A 16,953-nucleotide genomic window follows, 5' to 3' on the forward strand; every position below is an offset into this window, starting at 1 on the left:
GTGCACCTTACCCCTACCTCCAGCCTGACAAGTCATCAAGGGCAGCCATTGGCAGAGGGGTGAAGGTCAAGCTTAGACAGGCTGCACAGGGTCCCTAGGTGCAGGCACAAGGCTCTTTGCTATGCGGAAGAGAGTTGAAGGCAGGAAGTCAAGGGGGCCAGACTGAGAGCTGGGGTTTCCTGGCACCCCACGATCTAGTACAAGACTCCTAGGGATTCAAAATGTTTTCATTTGAACCTGGCCTTCTAAGTCATTCTGAAAGTACATTTGCCATGATAGGAGGAGAGAACACACTTTTTAAATTGGCTTTTAATTATGGTAAAATACATATGAAATTTACCATTAGTGGTATTTAGTACCCTCACGGTGTTGTGCAGTCATCCCTTCTGGGGCCAGAACATCTCCATCATCCTGGAAGGAGACCCCATGCCCATTCACAGTCTCTTCTGATTCCCCTTCTCTCAGGCTCTGGTAACCACCAATCTGTCCCTGTAGATTTACCTATTCTCCTATTCTGGATATTTCATATAAATGGGATCATATACTGTGTGGTATTTTGGATGTCTGATTTCTTTCACTCAGCACAATGCTTTTTTTTTTTTTTTTTTTTAAGATTTATTTGAGAGAGGGGCGCCTGGGTGGCTCAGTGGGTTAAAGCCTCTGCCTTCAGCTCAGGTCATGATCTCAGGGTTCTGGGATCGAGCCCCGCATCGGGCTCTCTGCTCAGCAGGGAGCCTGCTTCCCCCCCTCTCTCTCTCTGACTGCCTCTCTGACTACCTGTGATCTGTCTGTCAAATAAATAAATAAAATCTTAAAAAAAAAAAAAAAGATTTATTTGAGAGAGAGAGAGGGAGAGCGAGAGAGAGCAGGAGCAGGGGGAGGGGCTGAGGGAGAGGGAAAAGCAGACTTCCCGCTGAGCAGGAAGCCCAATGTGGGACTCAATCCCAGGACACTGGATTAGGATCGTGACCTGAGCTGTAGGCAGATGCTCAACTGACTGAGCCACCAAGGGGCCCCAACTCAGCATAATGTTTTTAAGATCCATCCACAATGTAGTGTGTGTCAGTGTTTCATTCTTTTTATGACTGAATAATATTCCTTTTTTTCTTTAAGATTTTATTTTTTTAAGTCATTTCTACACCCAACACGGGGCTTGAACTCACAATCCTGAGATCAAGAGTCGCAAGCTTGGGATGCCTGGGTGGCTCAGTTCATTGGGCATCTGCCTTTGGTCCGGTTGAGATCCCAGGGTCTTGGGATTGAGTCCCACATCCAGCTCCTTGTTTGGCAAGGAGCCTGCTTCTCCCTCTGTCTGCCTCTCCCCCTGCTTATGCTCTCCCTCTCTCTGACAAAGAATTAAATTAAAAAAAAAAAAAAAAAGAATCACATGCTCTACTAACAGAACCAGTCAGGCACCCCCAAATATTCCATTTTGGGGAGCTACCCCCCATATTGTTTATCTATTCATTTGTTGATGGACATGTGGGTTGTTTCTGTCTTTTGGAGGATAGAATGTATCTTTAAAAAAAAAAAGATTTTATTTATTTATTTGACAGAGAGAGAGAGAGACAGTGAGAGAGGGAATACAAGCAGGGGGAGTGGGAGAGGGAGAGAAGCAGGTTTCCCGCTGAGCAAGGAGCCCAATGTGGGGCTCGATCCCAGGACCCTGGGATCATGACCTGAGCCAAAGGTAGATGCTTAACGACTAAGCCACCCAGGTGCCCCGAGAATGTATCTTTTAAAGAGATCTATTTATTTATTTGAGAGAGAGAGAGAGAGAGAATGCACACAAGCGAGAGGGGCAGAGGGAGAGGGAGAGAGAATCCCAAGTGGTCTCCTTACTGAACACAGAGGCTGACGTAGGGCTTGATCTCACAACTCTGAAATCATGACCTGAGCCAAAATCAAGAGTTGGAGGCTCAACTGACCGCACCACTCAGGTGCTCTGAGAATATACTTCATTTAATTGTTTGTAATTTAATGTTATAACTGTTAAATATTGAGATGTATGGTATGTGGACTTCCCTTTGTATTCTTGTCCCGTATTCCACAATGAAGCAAGATTGTTCTGTTTACCATTGTGTCTGTCTCCCAAACTCAACTGCACCTTCCAAGTCTGATTTGTTTCTTTATTCCCAGCACTGGGGTGGACACCTCGTGCATATCATTAAATAATTCTTAAGCAACTGTTTTTTATCAGCCACTGTTCTAGGCATGGGGTAGTTGGGTCTAGGGGTGACCAAACAGAAAATGCTGTAAGACAACTCACTTTCGGTGGTGGGGAGGAGAGAGATAATATACAAATAAAGGCAATTAATGATCATTGCTGTATAAGGTGAGTATAGAATAGCAGGGTTAGGGGCACCTGGGTGACTCAGTGGGTTAAAGCCTCTGCCTTCAGCTCAGGTCATGATCCCAGGGTCCTGAGACCAAGCCCCTCATCAGGCTCTCTGCTCAGCTGGGAGTCTGCTTCCTCCTCTCTCTCTCTCTCTACCTGCCTCTCCCCCTACTTGAGATCTCTATCTGTCAAATAAATAGTTAAAAAAAAAAAAAAGAATAGCAGGTTTAGGGTAATGGAGAAGGGCTGTGTATGATGCAGGCTGGGTGATCAGGGACTATTTGTCTAAAGAAGTGATATATGAGTCGAGACCCACATAGCAGAAGCCAGCCATATGATGAGCCATTCCAAGCAGAGAAAAGGGCAAGTAAGTGCAAAGGCCCTGAGGTAGGAGTGCACTTGTGGGGGGGCGTTGAGGGAAGCACAAAGGCTGGAATGGAAAAGTGAGGGAGAGAATGTCAGAAAATGAGATCTGAGAAGTGGGCAGGGCCTTCTGGGTCCGAGGAGAGAATTTGAATTTTTCTTCTGAGTGTGATGGGGAGCCATTGGAGGGACGCTGAAGTGGCTGGGATAAGTGAGGGTGGAGAGAAGTGGACAAATTCAGAATATGTTTTGGGGGCAGAGCCTGAAGATCCAACAGCAATCCAACATATGGATGGATTGGAGCAGGGCTGAGAGAGCTTGAGGTAGATTCCCAGGTTTGGGGCATGAAAAACAAACTGTGTAAGTTGCCACACATAGTGAGGAGACCTGGGGGGATCCGAAAGTTCAGTTTTTTAAAAGTGTTCAGTTTGACACCTACTACACTAAGAGTGTTGGAGAGGAGTCCAAAACCCAGAGGAGAAGTCAGAGATGGAGATATAAATTTGAGAGACACCAGCACAGAGATGGCGTTTAAAGTATGAGGTAGGGATTGGTCAGGGGTTGAGTGCTGGGAGGAAAGAGATCGTGTGCTCACACTGAGTAACTGATGAGAGCTTGATAAAGAGTTGGCTTATAAAGGTGTCCGGAGGCCCCCCTGACTGGCTCAGCCAGCGAAGCCCATGACCCTTGATCTCGGGGTTGAGTTCGAGCCGCACACTGGGTGTGGAGATTACTTAAATAAATAAATAAACTTAAAAAAAGAAAAAAGAAAAGGAAAAGAAGAAGACAATCTGGGTTAGTAACAGCCAGGGGCTGTTTCCATACCTTGGCTTTGGGGTCAGAGCTGTGTGGAGTGGCTACCAGAAGGGGAAGGACACAGGCACTTCCCTCTGTCTCATCAGCCAACTCCATGGAAACCAGAGGGAAAGAAAACCTATAAGGCAGGTGCAACAGAAGCCTGAGAAGAAAGGCCAGGGAGGGGATACCTGGGTGGTTCAGTCAGTTAAGAGTCTGCCTTTGGCTCAGGTAATGATCCTAGGATCCTGAATTAGTCCTGCATTGGCCTCCTAGATCAGCAGAGAGCCTGCTTCTCCCTCTGCCTGCTGCTGCTCCCCTGCTTGTGCTCTCGCTCTCTCAAATAAATAAGTCAAATCCTTAAAGAGCGAGCGAGAGAGAAATGCCTGCGAGATAGGAGGGAAACCAGGAGAAGATGGTGTCCTTGGAGACCAAGGAGCTAGTGGAAAGGAAGTCAGGGAGGAACCAGTGACTGGATTCAGCAAATGAAGTCCATCAGTGTCCTTGGACTGAAAAGGCTCAGTGGGATGGTGGGGCCAGGAGCCTTGTTAGCACTGCCAAAGAGGAACAGGAAGTGATGAAGAGGAGAGAACACTACAGACAGCTCTTTCCAGAAGTATAGCTTTAATCCTCACCACTTCCCAAGGGAGTAGGTACTGCTTTCCCCCTTTTACAGACGAGAGAACTGGGCCTTGGAGAAGGCTGGTACCTTACTTAGGTTTTGCGCGGGATGGAACCCATGTAGGCCCAATTCCAGTTGGGCCAACGGGGTTAGAGGGAGGAACTGGAGACTAGGATCCAGGAGAGGGTAGGAGAGGGTGGGAAGGAGGGGAGTCATCAAGGTAGGCAGAGACCTGGGGGAAGGAGTGATCAGATATGGATTGTTGGAGGTTCCCAAAGCTGTTTAGCACCCACCCCCCTCTTTCTCTAGGTAACTATTCTTTCTTCCTGGTCAACCCAGAATGGTGAAGTAGGGCCAGAGGACAGATCTGGAGAGGGCCTGGGGAAGAGAGTGGAAAATGTCTTTGGGGGCGTCGGTCTTGCCCTTGAACGCCACGGATCTTGCCCCTGCGGCGGGGAGCTGCTCCATACCACAAGCTTGGATACCTCTCCAGGGCCTTTCTAGCTGCCTGGGCCCAAGGTGACCGCCTTTCAACCGCAGCTGCTCCGCTGAGCCCTGGGCGCGTTGCGTCCGTCCCTCCTCAATCTGGAAGTGCACTTGGCCGCAGACGCCTCGCGGACTTTTCCAGGAGGGGTGAGGGGAAAGCAGCCTCTGGGCGTGACGCGGCCCAAGGCACACCTCTCTGAAGAGGCCTCGCTGAGCCCAGAAACGGGGAGGGAACCTGGGGCGCGCCAAGAGAGGGCTCCTGGCGCCCCCTCCAGTCTGAGCCGTAGGCTGCAGGGGTAGAATGTGGATGGACAGCCCAGAGGCCAGGGGCGTTGCTGCCCGCCGGCCTGGGCGGGGCTAGCAAGGTCCCGGAAAGATGGCTTTGGAGGACACCAGCACCAGAGGGCCAGTGGCTCAACGACCCAGCCAGGGGCACGGCTGGGGTCAGACCTCCTGGGAATGCCGGGGACGTGGGAGCGACAAGGTGCCACGGTGGCGCCCTGAGAGTCGAACGGCACCTAGACTTGCAGCCGAGTCCAGGTAAGCCCTTTTACAAGAAGTCTGGTACCCTGAACTGACCTGAGGCGCGTCAGCGCAGGAAAGGCGGTACCCTGACGAGCCCCGCCCCTTTCCACCCCGAGGGCGGGGCCGTAATCTTCCCTTCAGGTGCAGAGGGCGGTGCCCGACCCTGCCCCGGGGGGCCGTTCTTAGAGGCCAGGGGCAGGTCAGAGAAACTGCCGCTGTAGGCAACGCCTTGGAACCCGCGGGCGGTGACTGCCACAGGTGCCGCGCAGGGCAGTGTCCGAGCTCTGGGCATCAAAACTCCGGCGCTGGAAACTAAGCCTTCCGAGCTGCTCCCAGCCCTGGACACCGAGGTCCCCGGGCCAGAGATCGGAGCCCTGGGTTCGTCCGAAGAGCGGGGCCTCGAGGCCCCCGGGTCAGACAGCGAAGTCCGGGGCCTGCCCCGGAGCAGGACGCCGAAGTCCACAGGCCAGGAGGCAAGGTCTCCGTGCCCCCTTTAGAGCAGGGCGCGGAGATCTCTGAGCAAGAGAGCGAAGTCCCGGGTCCATCAGCGGGGCTGGACGCAGAACGCCCCGGGCCGTCTGCAGCTGAGGGTTTTGGGAGTCTCTGGTCCGGCAACCACGACCCCGAGCCGTCTGAAGCTCGGTGGTCCCGAAGCACTGTTCTCTTCAGGATCCCGAGACCTCGGCCCCGGAGTCAGACTCCGAAGGCCCCCTGCAGCATTTTCTACCGCTCCCAAATACCCCCCGCCCCCCACCAGGGCCCCGAGGAGCCGCTCATGGAGACGCCCATTGAACGAGAAATACGACGCAGCTGCGAACGCGAGGAGAGCCTGCGCCGGAGCCGAGGCCTGAGCCTTCGCCGCGCAGGCCGAGAACTCGTCGAGCTGCGCGTGCGGCCAGTGCTCAGCCTGCCCGGCCCCGGCCCCGCGCTCCCGCGCGCCTTGGAGCGCGCGCGGGCGGGCGCGCAGATGCAGCGAGACATCGAGCGGGAGGCCCACCGTCAGGCGGCGCTAGCGAGCCCCGCAGCCCCAGAGCAGCGCGCCGGGCCGCAGCCGCAGCCGTTGGGTGAGCTCCGGCGATTCTTTGAAGCCGCTGGGGGACGCGGCTCCTTGCCGGCGGCTGAAGGCGGCGCGGACCTGCAGGGGCTGCCGGATCCCGGAGGCCGGCCGCGCTTGGCGGTGCAGGGTCGGTGCCCGGTGCTGGCCCGCGCCCCGCCGCGGGTCGCGCCGTCGCTGCTGGAGCAGGAGGTGCGCGAGGTGCTTGAGCGCGAGCGGGAGCTGCAGCGCCAGCGGCTCAGCGTCTACGGCACCGCCGAGTTCAAGGAGCCCGCGCCGAGCCTCACGGGTAAGCACGCGCGCTCCGACGCTGGGGTCTGTCAGGGCTCCAGCCACCCTCACCGACTGCCCAACTCCAGTGGCCCCTCTTCTGGCCCTCAAGGTACCCCCTCAGGCTCCCAAACGCCCTGCGCTCCACCCTGTACTCGGGATGGTCGACTCCCGAATCCACCTCACTAGGCTCTTGGTGAGGAAGGGAGGGGGGGTTCTAGGTGTCCTTATCGGGTTCCCTGGAACCCCTGGGTTCAGGCACTCCTGGAGCCACTTCCGCACTCTGGGTTCGCCTCCCTCCTCCCTCAGGTTGCTCCCTCCTTTCAGAATGGAGGTTTCCATGGGAAGGAGGGTAAACGCCTGTGTGTTTAAGGGGCGCGGCCGGCCTCCTTGGCCCTGGCAGCCTCCAGCTGGTGACAGGAGGGGCAACCCCGGCTGAGTGCCCCTTCCCCCGCAGCGAGCAGCGGCGACGGAAAGCTGGCGGTGATCTGGCCTCCCCGCAGAAAGGCATCTGAGAGCGGCTTGGAGCAGGTGGGAACCCCCTTTTCTCCTCTTGCTTCAAGCGCGAGTCGCTCTTCCCTCCCCTCAGCCCGGGCGCCAGGGTGCTGGGCCAGGGAAAAGTGCACCCCCGCGCCCTTCGGAAACTCAGTCTAGGCTAGGGCACAAAGTTCTGGGCACGGCCCGGGAGTGACCAGGATGCGGTAGTCCCAGGGCCCAAACCGCCTCAACCTTGTGACTGGGTGTCCTTCCTGCGGTGCGCGGGTCCTTTAAAGTCAGCCTTCCGTCTGGCGTCCTCTCCCCAGGAGGAGCAGAAGACTTGATGTTCCAGCAGGCTGGGACCCCCTGCCAGACGTAACATGTACATCAGAGGAAACTGGTAGGGCTGCCCAGGTGCTCTCAGAATCCACTGAAGGCCTGGACGAAGGCCAGCGGGTCTGCACAGGACAAGATGAAATCGACCAGCCCTTCCTTGAACTTGACTTTGTGAAATTGAGCAGTCTCTTCTATAAAACTGTTAGTCCCCACAGGGGAACACTACCACTCTCAAACCGCCAGTGGAACTGTTCAGCCCTTCGCCGCCTAACTGCAAACGGAGCTGGTCTCTGCCTCCGGCCTTTGCAATTAGGGGACCAGGGTCTCCACCTCGGCTATCCTCACTCCCCAATAAAGCCCTTTCTTTCTGGGCAGTTGAGGCTGTTTTCCTCTGGGTCTTCTTCGTCTGGGCTGGGGCGGGAGCGCGCCCGGCAGAGGAAGTCCTGAGAAAGCTTCAGGAGGCGCGGGCCAGAATACAGAACGTGCCCCCTTAGTGCCGAGTTCTGGGGCTGCTGGTCTCCCCCGGCCCTGGCCGGGTCCTGGTGCCCCCTGGCGGCAGATGCGCAAACTGCGGCGTTTGGACGAATGAACTCAAGCCCTCGGTTTTTCCAGACAGCGTCAACATTTATTGGTGCCAACGGAATGCCCGGAGCTGGGCGCTGGCTAGACAGAGGTGATAAGAGGTTGTTCCTGCCCTGAGGACGTAAACAATAGCTACCCAAAAAAATGGGGTGGTGGTATAGGTACAAGCTTCTCAGCAGGGTATAGAAGGCCATGTATAATCTGTCCAGCTATGACAAACTTCACATGCCGTATAGATCCCAGACAGATATTAAGGAGAGAAATGGGGTGTGTTGTAAAATGCCTTGTTTCGACGGGCAGATGAGTGTTCCTCCATATCAACAGTACTACCAATGAGTGAACTCAGTGGCACCAGAGCTTCTGATTTCCAAAAGGTGGGGGGGCAGCGAGGAGGGAACCAAGCCTTTTTTTTTTTTTTTTTTAAGATTTTATTTATTCATTTGACAGAGAGAGATCACAAGTAGGCAGAGGCAGGCAGAGAGAGAGGAAGGGAAGCAGGCTCCCTGCCGAGCAGAGAGCCCAACACAGGGCTCCATCCCAGGACCCTGAGATCATGACCTGAGCCGAAGGCAGTGGCTTAACCCACTGAGCTACCCAGGCACCCCTGGAACCAAGCCTTTAAAAGAGAAATCTAGGGGAGTCAGGGTGGCTCAGACAGTTAAGCATGTGATTTGGGTTCAGGTTATAATCTGCAATCTGGAGATGGGGCTCCATGTCTGCCTCCCCCCTTGGCAGGGGAGTCTGCTTCTGCCCCTGGCCCTCCCCCTCTGCTTGTGCATTCACTCACTCTCTCTCAAATAAATAAAATCTTTAAAAAAATAAAAGAGAGGGCACCTGGGTGGCTCGGTTGGTTAAGCAACTGCCTTTGGCTCAGGTCACGGTCCCGGAGTCCCGAGATCGAGTCCCGCGTCGGGCTCCCAGCTCCATGGGGAGTCTGCTTCTCCCTCTGACCTTCTCGCCTCTCATGCTCTCTCGCACTGTCTCTCAGATAAATAAATAAAAATCTTTAAAATAAAATAAAATAAAATAAAAGAGAGAGGGGCGCTTGGGTGGCTCAGTGGGTTAAGCCTTTGCTTTCGGCCCAGGTCATGATCCCAGGGTCCTGGGATCGAGCCCCACATCGGGCTCTCTCCTTGGCGGGGAGCCTGCTTCTCCCTCTCTCTCTGCCTGCCTCTCTGCCTACTTGTGACCTCTCTGTCTCTCTCTGTCAAATAAACAAATTAAAAAATCTTTTTAAAAAATTAAATAAATAAAAGAGAGGGCCATCTGCGTGGCTCAGTCATTAAGCAGCGTCTGCTTCGGCTGGGGTCATGAACCCAGGGTCCTGTGATCTGGCTGCCTCTAGCTCCCTGCTGGGTGGGGTGCCTGCTTCTCCCTCTCCCACTCCCCCTGCTTGCATGCCCTCTCTCGCTGTCTCTGTAAAATAAATAAAATCTTAAAAAAAAAAAAAGAAATCTACTGAACTTTAAATGCGACTTTTGGGGCACTTGGGTGGCTCAGGTCATGATCCCAGGGTCCTGGGATTGAGTCCCACATAGTACTCCCTGCTCAGCTGGCAGCCTGCTTCTCCCTCTGCAACTCCCCCTGCTTGCGCTTTCTTTCTCTCAAATAAATAAAATATTTAAAAAATAACTAGAAAACTTTTTAAATTGGGGGTGAGGGACAGGAGATGCAATAAGTAGCAGCTGTTTGCCATAGAGCCTGTAGCTCTCAACTGACAAGCCCTTCTAATTTCTCTCCTAAGCTGAGGGGTTCAAGTCCCCCTTTGATGGAGTTCAAGAGAGTCTGTGAACACCCTAACTTGAATAACTGTATCTGTGCACTTTTATTCTTTGGTTTTAGGGTACCAGCTTCTTAGGGGGGGCCTGAGACCAAGAAAAGACCCAGGAATGTTTTAGAATCACTGTTTCAACTCTTGAACTTGTCCAACTATGGATGCCCTGGGTCTAGCAACAGGCTTGATTCTCCATAGGGAGGACAAGTAGCTAATTAAGAATGAAAGAATGCTCACACAGCATTGGACCCCACAAGAAGCTCAGTCCAAAAAGGAACCACCTGATTCCGGCATCAGCACACTGAGCACATACTTGATGGTGACTCTGCTGAGAGAGCAAAGATCCAGCACTGCCAAGGGGGGAAATGGAAACAGCCAGAGCAGGTTTTTTTTTTTTTTAAGATTTTATTTATTGGGGCTCCTGGGTGGCTCAGTGGGTCATGATCTCAGGGTTCTGGGATCGAGCCCCACATCAGGCTCTCTGCTCTGTGAGGAGCCCACCTACCCCTCTCTCTATGCCTGCCTTTCTGCCTACTTGTGATCTTTCTGTCAAATAAAAATCTTTGAAAAAAGATTTTATTTATTTATGACAGAAAGAGAGAGAGAGAGGAAACACAAGCACAGGGGAGCTGGAGAGTGAGAAGCAGGCTCCCCACCTTAGCAGGAAGCCCAATATGGGGCTAGATCCCAGGACGCAGGGACCACCCAGGCGCCCCCAGAGCAGATTCTTAATTCCCAGCAGGGTTGCTAAGAACTAAGCCTGTAGAGTTGACAGCACTACTTAAGTGTGGACCTGGGTTCTCCACCTTCCCTGCCCTGACTCCGCTGAGGCACCCTTACACCAAGCAAATCAGAATCTGAGGGGCACCTTGGCTTCAGTATTTTTTAAAGCTCTACAGGTGTTTCCCACATGGAGCCAAGTGTGAGAACGATCAGGTAGGTAGATGTAGGCTAGCAGTTCTCAAACTGTAGCGTTTGGACCAGCAGTCTCTGGATGGCTTGGGAACTTCTCACATTCTGGGCCCCCAACCCAGACTTAAAAATTAGACCCTCCACACGATTCCATGCTAAAGGTGGAGAATCACGTTATAGATATTTCAAAAGCAACAGGATTCAGGACATCAAACCTGTTTCATTCTTCTCCAAGTACTGCCACCATGCACCAGAAATCATTAGTCTTTTTTTTTTTTTTTTAAGATTTTATTTATTTGTTTGACAGACAGAGATCACAAGTAGGCAGAGAGGCAGGCAGAGAGAGATGGGGAAGCAGGCTCCCTACTAAGCAGAGAGCCCAATGTGGAGCTTGATCCAAGGACTCTGGGATCATGACCTGAGCTAAAGGCAGAGGCTTTGATCCACTGAACTACCCAGGCGCCCCCAGAAATCTTTAGTCTTAAGTGACCTGTAATTTGCCTTAAGGGACATAGTCTAAAGCTATGTCTGAACTGAGATGTGCTGTAAGTATGAAAGACACACCAGACTTCAAAGACTTATTAACTGAAAGGGGGAACTATCTCAATTTCTTGCATTTAGTATATGTTGAAATAATATTTTGGATATATTGGGTTAAATAAAAATCACTAATATTTATCTGTTTTTTTTTTAAACTTCATCTTTTAAAAAATGTAGTTACTAGGCGGTTTGAAATTATATATATGACTCGCATTTGTGGCTCAATTTGAACTTCTATGGACTAAGCTAAAGAGCTTACAGTGTGTGTGTGTAAGTCACAGGAACTAACTTAAAACCGTATTAGTGGGTGCCTGGGTGGCTCAGTTAGTTGAGCAACTGCCTTCAGCTCAGGTCATGATCCTCCGGAGTGCCGGGATCGAGTCCCGGGATCAAGTCCCGCATAGGGCTCCCAGCTCCGCGGAGAGTTTGCATCTCCCTGTGACCTTCTCCCCTCTCATGCCTTCTCTCACTCACTCTCTCTCCCTCTCTCAATGGATAAATAAAATATTTAAAAAAAAAAAAAAAAGAAGTATTAGGGAGCTTCAGAATCCCCTTGAACTCATTCAGACTAAACAATCTTAATGAAGTCAAATTGTACCCCCTGTGGTCCCCCAAAGATGAAGGGTTCTGGTGTCCAATCCGGACGACTCACTTTACCTCTCACGTCCGCTTTTGTCATCTTAAACGGGGGTTTACACTACTATGTGCCAGGGAGTTTTAGGTGAGTGCTTTGCTCAAAAACTTAAAGGTTAGGTTTCCCCTGACTCCAAAAATGCTACAAAGAACGAAAAGGAATGCCTTAAATGAGGGGGTAACTCGCAGATGAGTGACAGCAGGGTGAGGAAGAACACCCTTCCTCTCGCAAGGGACCAGCTCCAATAGCCCCGCCACTTGCCCGCTGTAGCTTTGAATATGTGAGTTTACCTCAACCCGGGTCTCTTTTCCTGTCCAAGGTCGGAGTTAAGCTTAGAGATCCCAAGTTGGAGTTCCTTACGGCTTTCCCACCAGCCCGCGCCCGGGACACCCGGCCGAGTAAGACGACCTGCCCACTCCGTTACCCAAAAGCTGGAAGAAGATTTAACTCTGGCCTTTCGGAAACTGACCCGGGGCCCTTTCCTGGGGCACGTCGGGAAATATAGTCTTTTCGGTAAAAAGAAGCCACTTCCGGGTCAAAACACGGGAGTGGGCGTGGCTCTAGGGTCCCTTCCCCCATTGGGTGTTGAATTTCCCGGCTACCCAAAACTTGCGGTTTTTTGGGTTCCGGTTGTTGACAGGCACCCCTACTTCCCTTTTAGCTTCATGTGCGCCTCTGCGCATGCCTTGAGCGCTTGTCCGCCAGTCGAGGGACTTTGGTTTTGTTTCAAAGACTACATTTCCCAGAAGGCCGCGCGAGTGGGCGGGGCTCCCTCGCCCCAAGGGGTGGGGCGCGGCACTGCGAGCGGAGGCTGAGCCTGTGACCTCTTTCTTTCTTTTATTTAACGCAAAACCGGTGTGTCCACACGAAGGGCTCCGCGGCCGAGCCGGACCCGGTGCCCACTGGCCAGCTCGGCCTGGCCCCTTGGAAGGCGAGGCCGAGGTGCCCTGGGAGAACGAGTGAGCCCCTCCCCTGCTCCCTCTCCTGGAGTTTGGAACTGTCAAGCTCCAGCTTATACCCTCTCTCCAGGCTCAAGACCCCTGCGCGGCCCACGCCGCGGGCCCGGCCGCACTCGGGGGCCGGGCCGGGCCTGCCTGGCCCGTGAGGATCTGCACCAGCAGGTCGGTGGCCAGCATGTGCGAGGGCTCCTCAAAGCCGATGGTCAGCAGCTGCTGGTAGTCCCCAGGCGGCTGCGGGCACAAAATCCTGGGGGCCAGGACAGACAGGCCAGGACGTGAGCGCCCCCCTGCTTCTCGGGAGCCCCTCCCCTCAAGTGAAAGGCTGTTGCTGAAAGCTGCTTTGTTTCAGCTGGGGGTGGGAAAAACCCTGGGGGGAAAGTGGTTTCCTTGTTGATGAGAAACCTAGGGTAAGGGCTCTGGGAGGCTGAACAGCTCTAGCCCTGACCTCGCCTATCACCCAGCTAGCTGTGTGTCCTTGGGCAGGTAACTTAACCTCTCTGAGCACCTGTTTTCTTTGTAAAATGGTGCTTAACGTGTAGACCTCAATGGGTTGTTACACAAGTCTGCATAAAGCACTTTTCAGGGCACAATAAAATACTGTCCTTATTACCAAGGGAACCAATATTGGGGGAAGTTGGTCTTTGGTGGGGTTCTGCCCCTCCCTCCAAGCCCCAAACCCACTTTGCCATCACCCTAACTCCTACCATGAATAAAGGTCATCGTCGGGAGGTCCAAGCGGCACCCACCGGCCAATGGACCACAGCTTCTGGATCTGGGGGCACGAATTGGCCGGACTCTTGCCTGTGTCTTCCCAAGTATCCCGATAGCACAGGAAGTAGCTGGGAGGGGAGGGGCATCAGTTAAGAATGAACAGTTTCCGGGGCGCCTGGGTGGCTCAGTGGGTTAAGCCGCTGCCTTCGGCTCAGGTCATGATCTCAGGGTCCTGGGATCGAGTCCCGCATCGGGCTCTCTGCACAGCAGGGAGCCTGCTTCCCTCTCTCTCTCTCTGCCTGCCTCTCCAACTACTTGTGATTTCTCTCTGTCAAATAAATAAATAAAATCTTTAAAAAAAAAAAAAAAAAAAAAAAAAAAAAGAATGAACAGTTTCCTACCTTCTTCTGTTGAGGGCTTTGATTCTGGGGGGGGAGGTGGAACTCCTCAGAATTTGCCCTCAAATTCTCAGGTGGCTCAACACTGAGGCCTTTTCTCCCTGTCAGCTTACTTTTAAGAGGAGGACTTTTATGTTAATGGGAGGGTGAATTTTTTTTTTTTTAAGGTGGGGATGGCCTTTCAAAGATCTTTGGTTTCCTGCTTGGCTTTCCATGCTCTGGTGGTGGTGGCCACCAGAGGCCTACACTGGCATGCTGCGGAGAGAGGGGAGAACTTTGGTTCTATTAGGGGACTCACTAATCCACATGGGAATCTTGTTCCCCGCCACTGGGCTCTGGGGTGGCTTCCAGGTTCCAACGCATCTTCTTGTAGAGGTATCTGGGGAAGCGGGTGGCAGTGTAGGCGGCTGGGGCACAGTATCTGAAGATGGACACCTCGTGAGAAGGGCTGATGGAGAACCTCCCGCAGAAGAAACAAGAGATGCTGGCAAGAAATGGGAGAGTCAGGAGTGAGGTTGGGCTCTGGACTCCACCCTCCCCCCACCCCCATTCCTGTGTCCTACCCTTTTACCTTAGGGGGTCCGTATCCTCCAGGTCCACGAACCCAAAGGAGGCATACATGAGGACCAGCTGTTCCAGGCGCAGGGTCAGCTGTTGGGAGATCTCCAACAGCTGCATGGAAGAAGGGGTGTAATAAGATTAGCTGGCCTACCAGGATCGCCCTCCCCCACCCTCTCCCACTGCTGAGGGGTGAAGAAAGGGGCATAGGGTCTAGGAAATCTGCTCCACACACCCCCTTTCGGACCAGCTCCTGCAGGGCTCCATAGATGGGGGGCACACTCCGTGCAGCTGCCTCCAGATAGAGAAAGTAGGGCTCACACATCTGTAAGAAGGTGGGCATGGCCTTTGCCAGCTGTTCCTTCTGTACTCGGTCCCTGCTAAAGGGAAAAGAGGGCCTTTGCCTGGGGTCCCTCACTCCCCATTTCCCATTCTACTCACTGCTGACATGTACCCCTGGCCTGGACCCCCTATTAAAAATTCTGCCTGCGCCAGGCCTTTCTCAGAGTATCTTCCGGGACCATTTCCATCAAAACAATTGGGAACACTTGTTAAGATGCTGACACCTGAGTTCTACCACTGACTTTAACTCAAAATTTCCTGTAGGGTGGAGCCCAGAAATTTAGGGTTTAAACAGCCTCCCCAAGAATTCCAATGGATACTGAATTGTAAGAATTTCAGTCCCTTTCCCCCTGGGTTGGGCATCACGCTATACTCTGGTGGTGGTCGTGGTGGGGCTCTCACACTGGTAGCCAGCTGGGCCAAATCTGGCACAGATTGGTTTTGTTTAGCGTGCCCAGAGTTCAAAGTGTAAGCCAACAGTTAAAAACTGGGAGAAAAGTCCTCATGAATTGGGGGCCACCTAATAGCAGGCACTCCCTAACCCCAAATTGCTACACAGTTCTTATCACTCTTCGAGATGGGATCCGCAATCAACTAGCTTCATTTACGGTTGCTGGCTCCTGGTGCTTTTGAGTTTGGGAACCTAGCGTGTGTTGCCCACCTACTACCCTCTCCTCAGTCTCATTCTCAGGACCTAGGACCCCATCCAGAATCACCTGTAAAGCAAGTAGCTCTGGAAATCATCTGCCTTCTTGAGCAGGTAGCGGAGCTGTTCAGTGATGGGGCTGAACATGGTGTCCAAGGGTAGGCGAGGAGGGGCGGGGCCTGGGCCGGGGGCCAGGGGCTCAGGGGAAGGAGTAGCCGTAGAGGCCTCCGGCAGCTGCCCCTGGACATCCTCCGGTTCTGCCTCCGGGGGGTTCCCAGGCCCACCAGGGGACGCCGACCAGGAGGGGTCTCCGCAGGGCTGCGCCCCAGGTTCCAAGTCGCCCGGGGGCGGTGTTTCCCCAGGGCCCGGGGGGAGCGGCTCCACGAACCACTGCTCGGTAGTCATCGTAGGGTCGCAGGCGAGGACCGCAGCTCTTTAAGTCTCCGCCGCTGTTGGCCGCGGGTTCGACCCCGCCCCGGGAACCTCAGACTTGCCGGGACTGGGAATGCGGTCCCCCTCCAACTCGCCCCTGCCTCGACCTCTCCGCCCGCGCGGCGCCGCACGGAGGGAGTTCGCCTCGTTTGAATTTCAACACGCGGGAGGGGCGCGCCTCTCCGGTAGGCGCTGCGCGCCCGCGGGGCCCCGCGCACATGCGCGCTCCCGGAACCTGGCTTGGGGGACGCGCCCAGATAAAGAGGCGTCCTGGGCCGGTGCTGGCGCGGTCCCGTCCTGGGGTGCCGCCCGGGGGGGCCAGCACTTTTCTTCTAGGCGGCTTCCTAGGGAAGAGGGGTCTTTATCGAGCCTCCAAACCGGGGGTGCAGGTACATGAAGGGAGGACGTCCCTGCTGCGTAGAGTCTGACTCTGGCCCCCGAATCTCTATATTTTTTTTAAGAAACTCTAATGGAGTTGGAAAACTGCATTTGAACTTAGCAGGGACTTGTGATGTCAGTAGCTGTTCCAACTGGTAACAATACTAAAAATCTTCACTTGGAAAAAGGTGCGGGTCCCATGATCTCATCCCTTCCGTTCCTTTTAATTGGCCCAGACAGGGAGGCCTGGAGACCCTACCATGGGTCCAGAACAGACCCCTGCCCCCAACACTTAGAAACTAGATTCTTGGTGGTGTGCCAAAGCTGACAGACATACAGCTAGGAAGCCAAATACATTAATTACACTTAAAAAGACTCTGTGTAAAAGAACTCAGACAGGTGTCTGACCCCACCCCCTGGGACCCTGAGCAAGCATCTTTGCTGTGATGAGCCAGTTGCCTCTTCCAGAAAGTGGTGTTTTATGAGCTCTCTGCCTATGGGGCTGCAGAGAGAACAACCGAGAAAATGCTCATAAAGCCTAGTTAGCTGCCGGTCACTCAACAAATATTTGAGCACCTACTGTGTGTCTGGGCACTGTTCTGAGCATGGGGAGGTGACCCAACTAGGCAAATATTCCTGCTCTCCTGCAGCACTTCCTATCTTAGCTGGCTGTCAGGCAGCCCCACACACTACCTGTCTTCCTCCTCAAACAATTTTGTCTGAACCCTAGACTCTCCCAGGAGGCCCATAGCTCTTCAAGCTCCTCCCCCCATTCCATTCATAAAATTGAACTGGCATTTTTTTTTAAAACTTTATTTAAA

At 53.4% G+C, this 16,953-nt stretch overlaps 2 protein-coding genes across 5 annotated transcripts; one reads left to right on the forward strand and one right to left on the reverse strand.

The window, feature by feature from the left end:
- Nucleotides 1-4,576: 4,576 nt before the first annotated feature.
- On the forward strand, nt 4,577-7,638 carry MISP3 (MISP family member 3). 4 transcript variants are annotated; one of them, XR_009350622.1, is made up of 4 exons: nt 4,577-5,144; nt 5,887-6,565; nt 6,827-6,984; nt 7,257-7,638. XR_009350622.1 is itself a non-coding variant. In XM_059160207.1 (3 exons), the coding sequence occupies exons 1-3, from the start codon at nt 5,905-5,907 to the stop codon at nt 7,272-7,274; spliced, it is 660 nt and encodes a 219-aa protein (XP_059016190.1). In that variant the 5' UTR covers nt 5,151-5,904; the 3' UTR covers nt 7,275-7,638. The 4 variants fall into 4 exon arrangements, 2 of the variants coding, with proteins under 2 accessions (XP_059016190.1, XP_059016191.1); XR_009350623.1 differs by lacking the exon at nt 4,577-5,144 and having other exon boundaries at nt 5,151-6,472; XM_059160207.1 differs by lacking the exon at nt 4,577-5,144 and having other exon boundaries at nt 5,151-6,472; nt 6,911-6,984.
- A 4,630-nt stretch (nt 7,639-12,268) lies between these two features.
- Nucleotides 12,269-15,906, reverse strand: C2H19orf67 (chromosome 2 C19orf67 homolog). The gene is made up of 6 exons (XM_059160209.1): nt 15,393-15,906; nt 14,570-14,714; nt 14,348-14,448; nt 14,075-14,260; nt 13,372-13,506; nt 12,269-12,914 (listed from the first exon to the last, which is right to left on the reverse strand). Exons 1-6 carry the CDS (start codon nt 15,725-15,727, stop codon nt 12,740-12,742), a joined length of 1,077 nt encoding a protein of 358 aa, XP_059016192.1. The 5' UTR covers nt 15,728-15,906; the 3' UTR covers nt 12,269-12,739.
- Between the last annotated feature and the right edge of the window lie 1,047 nt (nt 15,907-16,953).

Source organism: Mustela lutreola, chromosome 2, assembly GCF_030435805.1.
Source record: "Mustela lutreola isolate mMusLut2 chromosome 2, mMusLut2.pri, whole genome shotgun sequence".
In the NCBI taxonomy this organism is placed as follows: Eukaryota; Metazoa; Chordata; class Mammalia; order Carnivora; family Mustelidae; genus Mustela; species Mustela lutreola.